Source organism: Sturnus vulgaris, chromosome 13 (genome assembly GCF_052056855.1).
Source record: "Sturnus vulgaris isolate bStuVul1 chromosome 13, bStuVul1.hap1, whole genome shotgun sequence".
In the NCBI taxonomy this organism is placed as follows: domain Eukaryota; kingdom Metazoa; phylum Chordata; class Aves; order Passeriformes; family Sturnidae; genus Sturnus; species Sturnus vulgaris.
In genome coordinates this window covers 6,582,774-6,595,340 of record NC_142255.1, presented here as the reverse complement: position 1 = coordinate 6,595,340, position 12,567 = coordinate 6,582,774, and the positions used below count along the sequence as shown (strand labels likewise).

At 43.0% G+C, this 12,567-nt stretch overlaps 1 protein-coding gene across 1 annotated transcript in view; it reads left to right on the top strand.

The window, feature by feature from the left end:
• The first annotated feature begins 8,384 nt into the window (after positions 1-8,384).
• The window catches only part of CHRFAM7A (CHRNA7 (exons 5-10) and FAM7A (exons A-E) fusion), a 35,720-nt gene continuing 31,537 nt past the window's right edge, over positions 8,385-12,567 (top strand). Inside the window, 2 exon segments of the mRNA NM_001323300.1 lie at positions 8,385-8,458; positions 9,552-9,691. Of these exon segments, the coding sequence (NP_001310229.1) occupies positions 8,404-8,458; positions 9,552-9,691 (195 nt within the window). The 5' untranslated portion in view covers positions 8,385-8,403.

Genomic DNA, 12,567 nt, shown 5'->3' with positions numbered 1-12,567 from the left:
CAGAAGAGCTGAGCAGTGAGCAGCAGCGTGTCCCTGCCAGGCTGCTGTGCACGAACACCAGGGTCACAGTGACAGTGGCCAGGCTCTGCCAGCAGAGCCCTGAGCAGCACCTGTGCCTGGCTCCACACAGCCTGCTCAGCTGAGCTGCCTCTGCCAGGGAAAGCTGTGGAAATTCCTTGTGACACATCCAAATGGGCACTTCTGGACTTGGACATTCACAGCTTCAAAATCAACAGTTTCAATGCGTCCATTACACAATATTTGAACATTAAAAATTAAAATTAATACCAGTGGTAGGGTAAATTTTTCAAATACAGTTTGGCAATTATTATTTCTTTTATTGCCAAGAAAAAAATGCAGCTACCTGCCTAGAAAACTCACTTTTAGGCATTCAAATTTATTGGGTTGCCCTAAGACTGAAGCTCCTAGGCAATCAGAATCTCTCTAAAAAGTCTGACATAGGCTGTAAATCACTGCAGGGCTGTAAAAAATGTACTATTAATAACATTTTCTTACGATCATCATCACGAAAACATTGACATTTTTGCATTATAAAAGTCAGTACCATAGACAACCCATCAATAAACAGATAAATTAATTACTCAAAATATTCAAGCCATCTCAGCTACTTACAGGCTAACCTTGCAGCCTGGCATTAGCAATGTCATTGTTGCCTCTGACCTGCCACATTGCATTATCTTCACAATTAACTGGGAATCCAGAAGAATAATTTTGACCACGATAAAAAAATAGCCTCGAAATACAGCCATTAAAGAGACCCATGGAATTTTCATTTAGGCATCCCAAAAAACTTAATAGGAGTAATAACTTCAATTAAAAATTAAGGTTTACTTATGTAAATTAGCGAAAATGGAAACACAGTTTTAGGTGAGTAGGTGTTCATATAGAGAGCAAAACCAGACAAATCTCTGAAAATTTGGTTTCATTAAAAGGCATCTGGATATCCAAACATCCCTGCTGAAAGATGAACTTGAAATGCAAAAAACGGAAAGCTGCTGTAAGCTTCTTTTTTTATTTGCCTGGCTCAGGTAACTGTGATAATTTTTCTCGTGTTCTCATAGAATATCAAACAGATCACAAGCAAGACTTGCAGAAAAAGATACTCCTAGAGCTGTGTGAGGCAAAATTCTCTCTGAACATAAGAAGACATTCCAAATATGTTGGTCTAATTGGTAGGCAAATTTAAACTCAGATTTTAACTTTTGTTTTATCCTATTTTTTTAACTTCTAATTAGTCATTACAATAATCAGCAGTCTAAAATTTCTCCTGCAAAACATATGCTTAAGTGAATACCTGGAAGTTTATCCAAGCTTGAAAAATCCTCCTACTTAATTAAATACATTGAGAAAAGCAGACAGTTGTTTCCTCCCTCTCTGTCCCAATTCTCCCTTTTTTCGTCCTCTCTGTCATAATAAAAAGACATTTTAGAAAAAAATTGTCCATAATAAATGTATGAACTATCTGTGGTCTTTTAAATCTAGTTCAAGAAAAATACACTGAAAGCAATTTGCATTTACTCGTGACTAACAAAACCCCTTTTGATGTTATTGGAAAAGAGAGAAGTTTTATTTTGAGAGCTAACTGTCACTAAAATCAAAAGCAGTTCTAATACTGGAAAAGCCTTCCCTCTGTGCATGTGTCTATTGTGGTTGCTCAGCCCCAGCTGGCTCAGGAGATGGTTCCTGTGCTGGGGCTGTTCCTCAGCCCTTCGCTGTGTCAGGTTCTCCGGGAGATGAATCACACAAGGCCTGAGGGCTGTGTTTCCTGTATGCTCCTTAAATGTCTGACTGACTACAAGGCATTCACTCACCCGAGTGCCCCAGTCCCGTCTCTGCCTCAGCACCAGGGGCTCCTGTTTGGGGTGCTGGGCACAGGGGGCTTTGAGAGACTTTGTCACTTCCCTGAGCCGCGCTCCTGACACGGCTGCGCCCACCTGCGCTCGCTGGCTTCGCAGCTGATGTCACACGGGCACCGGCTGGGCTGCGAAACCAGCTCTGAGCAGGGAGAAGTCCCAGTGACTGTCACAAACAATAACATCAGGAGCCCAGCTGGAAGCGGGAGCCACTCCTCCCACACACTTGGCCATTCCAGCCAGCCTAGGAGCCAGCAGGCGCTTTCTGCTGCTCACATTTACTGTGTTTGGGAAATCAGGCACGGCTGCTCCACGCTGTGCTGCCCATGTGGAAAAACACGGCCTCCATTCCCGAACATGGCAAACCCATAACCCATCTCCAGTGCTCCAGAAACACACCAATAAAGTCTGTATTTTCCATAAGGGATTCAGATAAAATAGATCATAGCTAGTGTTTTGAATTGTTTGTCGTGAATTTTCCACCAAACCCTCTATTTCAAGTAGTTACATTTCCTCCTCCAGAGGTCCACAGCTCTCCATCAATGAAACAATCTAGCAGCTGCTTTGAGAGTTCCTTTGAGTCCAGTAGGGAATCTCATTTTGAAAATCTGCCTATCTCTAAAGGATCCACAGCCTCCAAATATGCTGTGTTCTGATAACAAAAGTTATTCATTTTTGTTTCCCTTCTCTGAGTGCTCCCATTTGCAGCAGTTCCCATGAAGGACTGTCACCAGCTGGCTAGAGACAGCATTTTGCAGAGTCACAACTGGCTGCCACTCTCTGGTGCTGATAGCAATGAATTCCCCTCTGGATTCCTCTCTGAATCTCTCCCTGTCTCCAGTAACTCCAGGGCATTTCCCTTTGCAGCTTTGCTGCTTGTCAGTGTGCTGTGCCAGTATAGAGGGACAATCATTTCAAACAGAATAGGATACATGATATTTGTTGTTGCACATGGTTGAAAAACACCAGCTTCATCAGTGATTGGTTAAAATAAATCAAACAAGGACTGACTGATGTCCTTAGTAGTGATACTGAGACTTTGCAGGAGGAGTTAGGAAGGAATATTAATGAGTGCTGGTTTTATGCAAGGTAAGAGATACAGCTGTAAATTTGTAATCCATGCATTTCAAGAAAAAAAAAAAAATTCTTTCTCCCCAAAGCCATATTAAGAATGTATGTGTTTGATGAACTGAAACTTAATCATTAGGATTCTAAAGGCCAAAATTCAGTATTCTCTAGCAGATGAAGGCACTCTGACTAGTTTTTCTTTAAGAAATCTTGACTGTAGAAATTTGGCTTTGCAAGACTAAACTGTCCCATGTTCCCTGGCTCAAATATAAGTCCAAAGTTTAAATGGATTTGCTCTCAGTTTCGCTACAACATTCTGTCTTTGAAAGGGTTTGAGCTTAGCTTTATGGTCAAAAGCCTTATTAGAATGTTCTTTACAGACCAAGTGGCCATTTCTCTGGAGTTCATGTTAGTTATTTAAATTGCAGCAGATGGTAATTTTTTCAGGAAAGAAAAATTTCTAGTGTGTTGCTTTAGGACAAGATAAATAAGCTTGATCTTCAGATGCTTATAGATAAGGATCTGTTAAAGCTGTAGGCCTAAAATGCAGATTTCCTGTCAACTTTAATTAGCTTCTGTGAACCCTAAATTATGTAATTGCTTAAAATTAACCAGGGTGAAGAAAAGCAGTTTTGTCAACTTTCTGTTATTCACACTCATCCAAAAAGATGGCAAAGCAACTCTGTAATGTGACTTGTATGTCAGTGAGAAATGAGTGCCAAGTCCTGGAATTACAAAATGCATCAGAAGGACCTGACAGAGGCAGAAATGAGAGGAACAATAATTCCTTATACAGAAATCAAAGTGCAAATGTGCTGAGTATGATGTCACTGAAAACGTGATATTTCTTTGGCCAGAGAAAAGCACCTGTAGGGTGGATATGCTGAGACATCTCTCTGGTTATAGAATTTGAGATGTTTCATTCACAAGAACACAGTGGTGCTGCCACTGTTGTTTAATATGCTCACACCTTGAGTGTATACTAACAGTAATAAAAGACAAGTATGAATTTTGAAAAATGTTTGCATTACAGAAATGACCACAGATCTTACTCATTAGTTATGCAGTCATTAGGCAAATTTGACAAATCCTTATTCCTCACATCTGAGCACTGTTCACAAACACTCTCTGTAACGACTTTTTACGAAGTGGCAGGGTAGCAACTTCGTTATTTTCAAACAACAGAATAGTCTGTGCTCTTCTTTATCCTTCCCAACAGATGACAATTTGGGGAAGGGATCATTTTCTGAAAATCACATACTGGTGTAGGAACTAAGAATTTGGGGAAGACACTGCCTCTGTGAACCTCTGTTCAAATTAGTGTGTAGAGAATATAAAGTTCAATCACAAAATTAACCATATTTCAGATCACTAATTCATCCTTCAATAGAAAACCCAGCATCAAAACTACTTGTTACCTCCTGTAAGGAAGAACCATATAATATAATGTTCCAGGACATTTTACAGAAAAAAAAATCAAGTTTGTCACATGTATGTTCTCAATCCCCAAGACTACTCATTGGGCAAAGTAAACAACAGAGAATAACTAATAGCATGGGATGCAATTACTAGGACTATTTAAAAAAGAAAGCATTTAACAAATAAGGAGGTAATTTAATTCAAATAACATTCAAGGAAATGTGGGCATCTAACATGTGCTGTAAGGTATCATTTAAAATTCTAGCCTTTTTTGCTTACTTCACTAAAAAGAAGGAAAAGCAGATTATTTTCTGATATGGAGCCCCAGGTCATTGCAGTTGCACAATAATTAGATCAAAGGCAGAAAGTGCTGCAGTCACCCTAGATGGATACAGTACAAGATAGTCACTTGTTCACTATCACCCTCCTCTCAGGCTGATAGTGAAGAATTTTCAGCTTCTGTCACATCACGAAGATGCAGGATTGTTTTCATCTACAAATCCGTTCAAAGAGAAAAATAGGATATTTCTCACAATTCTGGAATATAATAAACCTTGGGCAACTGCAACATCTTGTTCTGTGCTTTGACAGCACAGAACTTGGTGAACACTAATAAGTCATATATTTACAAGCTTCCAGACACCTTCTGTAACCCAGCCTGATCCCAAGCTGTCACTGCTTTACTGATCAGTCACTTAGTTCAAATAATTGCTGGTCTGTTGGCATGAGCTGCAATCACATCTGTGACAGACACTGTATATTAATTACTTGGAAAAGGTATTGTCAAAACCTGCATGCTTGGAGGGTGATTTGTTAATGTCTGTATTAATAATTTTAAATTCTGAGAAGAACATTCTGAATGATCTTCAGTCCCTGGCTCCTTTCAGTGACCAACGCACGAGATTAGCCTTGTAAACTGAATTAGGTGGACGGTCTTTGGGCATAAACGATCATCTTACTGTCATGATGAGGGTCTCTTCCATAGACACACTAATTCAGAGCCCTGTAGCTGTTTGTCTAGTAGCTCTGTGCCTCTCTCAGACTCAAAATAGACCTGAAATAGCACTTGAGTGAAGCCTTTTGTACATTGACGTATTTACTTCTCTGCTTACCAGATAAAGAAGCAACAGACAGCATACCAGTACTAGATGCACACTATTACCACGCACATTTTCTATGCCTGACCTTGACATATGTGACGTGATTTGTGCATAATGTTCTGTCCTTGAGCAACTGGTTATTCACAGACAGACACACAACTGGCTGTCTCTAATTATGTCCCATGTATGTGAGAAACAAAGAGATATTAAAGACTGGTTTATATTCTGGCAAACACCCAACTGTGGAAGGTGTGCTGGGAGACCCATAACAGTTTCTAAAGCCTGTAACTGTAAAGTGAACTCACATTCATCATTGTGTCTAAAAAGTTATGTCTAGGGAGGGGAAACAGCTGCCTCCAAATCACCTGGCTGGATAGCAGAGAGAGAGAAGAATCAAAGCTCAGAGAAGAGTGAGTATTATCTCGGGCGAGCCCTGCAGGCAAAGAAAGCCTCTGCTGGCCACAGGCTGCACCGCTTGCTTTTAACTTGTAAACACCAAATTCTACAGAGAAAACCACTGCCATAAAGAAAGGCTTTTAGACGACTTCAGCATACTGGTTTTTAACCTTTCTTTGCTAGCATCTACACAATATCTAAAAATGTTTATTAGCCAGGATGTCTACAGAAAGCAGATAAAACCTTTTCCTTCCATTTATGTGCATTCACAGCAGAATGTCTGACTTGAAAGGTAAAACCTTTAGTAAGAATGCACCTGACTGAACACAGTTTAATCAAGGAGCTGAGGTGCTGATTGCTATTAAAGAATATCAAAAGAATTCCTGAAGTGCCTATAAAATTCAATTTGCTAACATCAGATGAAAACGAGACTGCTGCAAACAAAATATAAATCAAGATTTTTCAAAGAAATAGTTAAAAATTATTATTTCCTCACTTATACTACAGGAATTTGGGGTTTCAGCACCATCCCCTAAAGGGTTTGGTTTTTGAGACCTTGGGTTGTGCACGATGCTGACCTTGTATTCATCACGGAGGAGTGAGGCAGTTGTCAACAAAACAAAGTGTAAAGCAAAAAAATGAGCCAACGGTAGAGGTCAGCCACGAACTGTAGATTTCCTCTCCGAATTTCTTGCCTGAACAATTCATGCTGTTTACTGAACACTCAAAAATATCTGGGGCACCTGTGCCAAAACAGCAGTAGATAACAGTAGAAGGAGGAAAGAAAATGAGCCTTCTTTCCAAAATAAGACAAGGCGAAAATCCAGATACTAAGAGCACTGCCATGGGAAGGTTGAAGTACAAATGGATAATAACACTTGTTTTTTCTGTGAATAACACAGAGCTCCCCTAGCAACTCACTCTTGTCTGCTGGCTGGTCCAAAAAGGTCAGTATCTCATGGAAAAAAGAATCAACCAAAACCCAAAAACCCACCAGCTACGACTTGGCTTTTGGAGAGTTAGCTTTACCACTTGCTGGCTTTTACTATCCCTTGGTAAAGTTGTCTGGCATGTTGACTCATTTGAAAAGGGGAAGGTTTCAGTCCTGCTGTGACAGCTGGAATACATGATGCACCAATTACTGAACTACTCAGGTTGCCCCAAGATGCATCTGCTTTTGTGCTCAACATTGAAAAATACTTAAACAGTAGCTACATGAATTAGGTCAGTGCTTAAGCCAGAACAGATAACCTGGATTTTCAAAGCCGAGAATTAACATGGGCTAAAAAAACTGCTGTTTGATGGTCATTTGAAAAACAAGCACTTAGTTACCCCTTGCAAATGACAACATTCTTCAATACCATTCTTTTCTAAGTGCAGCTGCCTGGGACATTCATTTAACGTAGCAACTGGATTTGAAGGGCAGGGATTTGGACTGAAAGAAAGAACCCATCAAAATTGCGCTTAGAGTTGCAGATGGGAACCAGACAATCGACAAAATGTGTTGAATTTTCTAGGCCTCCTTTCCAACTGTGGTGCATTATACCTGTCCCAAGCAGGAGCTCAGCCACCATTTTACTGTCATGTGTTTGCCAAGCACTAAACACAATGCCCCTCAGCCATGGTTTTTTTCCCCGTATCTAGACAAAACATCCAGCACCTGAGCACCCAGCCCTGCATCTCTGCTGGGGATTTAATAGCCACGTATGCAACATCATTGTGGCCATAGCTCTCCCCTCTAGATGTGACCAAAGCCAAGCTACTGGCTGAGGCCAGCAAGGACTGGCCCTACCCTGGTCCGTGCCCTGGCTGCCTTCCCCTTCCACTGCCCTCCTCGCTCCTGCCAGGGGTTATCCTGCTCGGGGCACTCTGCTGCCCTTTGGCTAATTCGCGCCTTAAATAACGCTGCAGCCGCTGCCTATGGTGAAGAGAATGACCTGTGCCGAGGAGAGCCGGGAGCGGTGGGGGATTTGGGGGATGGCTGATACCGTTTGGTTTTTGGGGCAGCGCGGGCAGGGTGTGCTCTCCGGAGCGGCCGGGCCGGCTCCCCTCCCCTGTTCTCCCGTCCCCGAGCGGCCGGGGCTCCCCGCGGTGCCGCTGCGGGCTCGGGGAGGGCAGCGGGTGCGGGCGGGCGCGGCTGCCCGGCAGGGGAGGGGGCCGCCCCCGCTCTCGGCTCTATAATGCCGGGGCCCCCTCGCCCAGCCACACCGGATCGCTCCGGCTGTCGCAGCAGCCTGCGAGTGGCTCCGCTCCCTCCCCTCCGGCCCGGAGACGCTCGAGGATTAGGGAAGGGAGGGAAATCCATCAGTCGAGAGGCAGGGCGGGGAGGCGGGCCGTCAGCATCCCTCCGCTCCGCCCGGGCCGGCGGCGCCGTAGGGCGAGCTCCGGTGCGGGCGCAGGAAGGGGCCGAGCAGCCGGAGGTGCCCGGAGCTCCCGGCGGCTCCCAGCGGCCCGGATCCGCGGCTCGGAGCTGGCGGGGCTCGGCGGCGGGAGAAGCCGCCGCTGCTGTTGGTGTGTCCGTCCCTCGCGGCGCCGGCTCTCTCGGGATGGGCCTCCCGGAGCTGGCGCTGTGGCTGCTGGCGGCGGCGGGGCTCGTGCGCGGTGAGTGGAGCGGGTGGGTCGGGCGGGGACGGCAGCCCCGGGTCCCCCCCAGCACGGCGGCTCTCCGGCCCCGACCGTCCCCTGCTGCCCTCTCCTTCTGCCCTCTGCCAGCCCCGGCCGCTGCGGCGGGGCTCGCCCCCGTCCCGGGCCGCACTGAGGGCTGGCCAGCGCTGGGACCTGCCGGGAAGGGACATGGGAGAAGGGTGGTGGGGATGGGGGAGCGAACTCTGTGAAGGGATTTAAATGGTCGTTGTCCTAGGGCAGAGGTTGAGGCTATTTTGTGGAGGGAGTTGAGGACTAGAAAATTGGGAAGAGGAAAGTCCGTCTGGAGTGGGACAGGGAGGGCTCACATCCAGAGCACCTGTTCCTACCCTGTCTCACATTCCCTTTCATTGGGAAACTGCCTCTGTCCCTGGTCTTCTCTGCTCCATTCATGTAGACCTGCTCCTTCTCTGCACAGAAAGGTGGCAGAATAAGCATCCTCCCTGGATTTGAAGTGTAAGAAGGACAGAAATCCCCAAATAATAGCATATATAATAATGTAGTGCCTATCATCTCTGCCAGGAACCCCGTACCCCACTTCACTTGTAACTGCATGAACAGAGAACAAAGCGGAGTGTACCTGCCCCAAAGAGTTCTCTGTCTGAAGCAGCTCGAGAGCAGTGTTCAGTCTCACCTGTGGCCATTTTTCTCCTATTGTGTTGCTGAAGCCCTCTGCCATATCTCTGTTCTGCTGTTCTGGTTATAGCTATGCCAGGACAAGTGTCAAATCACAGGTACTGTGTTTCCTCTTCATCACTTCTTGCTGCTGGACCGAAGGGTGCATACATTGAGAAAGCATCATTAGCATTTAGAATGTATCACTCATGGTCAGTAAAGAAATTACCAAAGAGCTTACAGGCTGGGATGAACATTTGTGATTAGGATTTTGTTGTAGTAGCTAATTAACTATTTGAAATACAGTGGCATTTTTTCTGGGAATGCAGCAGGTGTAATAAGAGATACATAATATCTGATAGGAGTGAAAAAGCATGCCTGAGCTTTTTCTGATGTAGAATCCTTATTATTTATCTTTTTATTCCTGTGTCCAAAGAGTCTCTGCAAGGAGAGTTCCAAAGGAAGCTTTACAAGGAGCTGCTGAAAAATTACAACCCGTTGGAGCGACCAGTTGCAAATGATTCCCAGCCACTCACTGTCTATTTCACCCTCAGCCTCATGCAGATCATGGACGTGGTAAGTCTTTAACCTTCTAGGAAACTGTTTCAAAGGGTGGATTTTTCCTTCCTAGAAGGGACAGTGGAGATAGCAAAGGAAGACTATAAGAAATTGGAAAGCATAACTAATTCAAGACACAATGCCAAATTTTGTCTGCATCTTTAAAGAACTAAACTTAGAAGTACAATTTACGTCTTTCTTAGATCTCTTGTCAGAAATTCCCAACATTTTTAGCAGTAGAAAATATTTTAAGGGAAGCTCAAAATACACATTTTTGCCTTTCGAACCCTTAACTGTCCTTAGAACCAACAAGCAGTACAGTCTGGGAGGGATTTGCAAAATCAAAGTTCTTGATTTCTGCTAGTCACTTAAGAGCTACCTATCTTGGAAGATGGAGGGAGAGAAAATCCTGGCCAATTCCAAATTATGTTATTTCCTTCGGTATGTAGATGGGATTACTACATTCTATATGCTTAAGTAGCTACTGTATTTACAACCACAACTGATTGGTATATCAATAGTTATTCCTGTGCTGTACTTGTACAATGCACTTTAGGATCTTTTGGGGTTCAAATATGACTAATTTAAGCTTCACTCTGTCATAGTGGCACAGAGATGCAACTCAGCATATATAAGTGGGTTTACAGTGTCTGTTTTTACTGAATTCAACTAGATATGACAACTGATAAGGAAGTTAAAGTCTTTAAGATGTGCTTAACCTCAAAATTCTATTATCTTTCCATCAGATGAAGTTCAAGACATGGAGTTAATTTCTTCTGAAGTTGTCAAATTTAATTAAAACCCATACAAAATGAATGGAAAATATCCACAGATCACTAGTCAATCTGAGTGTAGTCAATGACTGGCAGTCTTGGCTAATATTATTCAAAAGGGAGCTTTTGATCCTATATGTCTGTCAAGAACCCCCCTTCACAGTCAGTCAGAAACCTTAGTTTTTGTACTGGCTGTTTAGTTACAGCTCATTCTGCTTGCCATAAAACTCTCTGCATTTCTTCCTCTGAGATCTGGGATTGACAGCCAAAGAAAGAAACTAACCATGAAGTAAATTAAGCTTCACTCTATAAAACAAATGAGTTTTCTTCATTGTCAACAAGAAGCAAATGCTGGTGGGAATGACAGCTACTTGCAATAACAATTACTGGTTTAACAAGCTAGAAACAAAACGTGTCACCATCATACTTTCCTGTAGTTTTTATATTCACTTTAATGGCTTCTCAGCTGATGGCCACTGAGTCTAATTGGGAGTTAGACCTCTCCAGAGTCAATCCATCAAATCCCTGCCAGAACAGATTGAGCCAGGCTGGATCCTGGTTGCTGCTATTCCTCAGGTAAAGTCTCTTCCATTCCACTCTGACTGCTGACAGGAGAAGGGAGACAGTGTATGAAATCTTTTCTAAATACAATGGGTGTTTCCTACCTTATATTTCTACTTTTAACCTGTCCTATTAAACCTAGAAATTTTCTACCCCATGGTTGTAGATATGATTTTCTTTTAATGGTATTGCACATTAATATGCATGCTAGCATCAGCAGTACATAATGAGGGATCTGTAAGTGCCAATTGCCCCAGCTTAGTGGAGTTCACTAGAAAATAGAATTAATTAATCTTCTAAGGAGAATGAAAGCTGGCATAGTAAATTATACAAAATGTTTCTAAATGGGGAGAAAAGCAGTGGCAGCATAAGAAAAATGCGGTTTGGGGATGCATGACTGAAGAGGAGAGCTAGGAAAATAAGGGAGCACTTAGAGAGGAAGTGGGAGTACATGGTAGGCCTGAGATACAGCAAAAGAATTTGGAAGAGAGGCGGAATTTAGATGGAAGAGGATGGGGTGCAGAATGGAAAGTAAGAGGTTTGAAGAGTGAACTTCAGAAAGAAAAATCTTAAGAGACAAAGAGTAAGGCATACCTTAGTGGAAGGAATGGAAGAGGGGCTAATGAGTGCTTATAGCTTCAGTACAATGGCAGTAAAAATAAAGAATAGGATGTAAAGAAGCTATGTCTTTTTCTCTACTTCTCATAGACACCCCTCAATCTGCACATAAAACTGGTCTTTGGCTTCTGCTTGTCTGGTATTTCAGTACTGGCATGGAATCTTAACCTAACTTAGGCTTAGGAAAATTTCCAGCATATGCATTTTTGAGAAACAGATTATTGAAATACACTGATATAATTTCCACACTGAAAAAAATTACAGCCACCACATTTTTAAACCCTATATGGAGGTAAATATCTTCTAACAGTGTTGTTTTCTCTTAAAAATCCATCCCAATTGTAGTATCCGAGGAGAACATTCAGCCATTGCCTATTGGCTTGGAGGGAACACAAGGAGTGTACACAGCAGCAGTGCTGTTCCTACTCTGCTACATCTCATACAGAGCAGGGAATGGCACAGAAAAACAAATGCAGTGAGCATGCAGGTGTGAAGTTTGTGCCTAGTCTGGCATTTTTACAACAGACATATCAACTGTAAGTTAATACAATTAAGAGAAATGTATCAGAGGGTATTTCATCCCCAAAAGCCAGAAGATGAAGCCATCAAAATGAAATGGTCACACAATTATACTGCAAATGACTGCTTTGAGACACAAGCCTGAAGAACTGGAATACACTGAAGTAGAGTGATAGTTCAAACACAATTTTTACTGCTATCTAAATGAATAGAAAAATCACAATCTTATTTTAGTTTGGACAGGCCTTCTAGAGATCTTGTCCACTCCCCTACTGCAAAAATGTCTTAAATGGATCATGTTACTCAGGACTGTGTCCAGTCAAGTGCTGACCACTTCGACAGCAAGAGTTTCCACAACCTTCCCTGGCAGTCAGTATTCAACTATCATCATGGTAGATTTTTCCTAACATCTAAGCATAACTT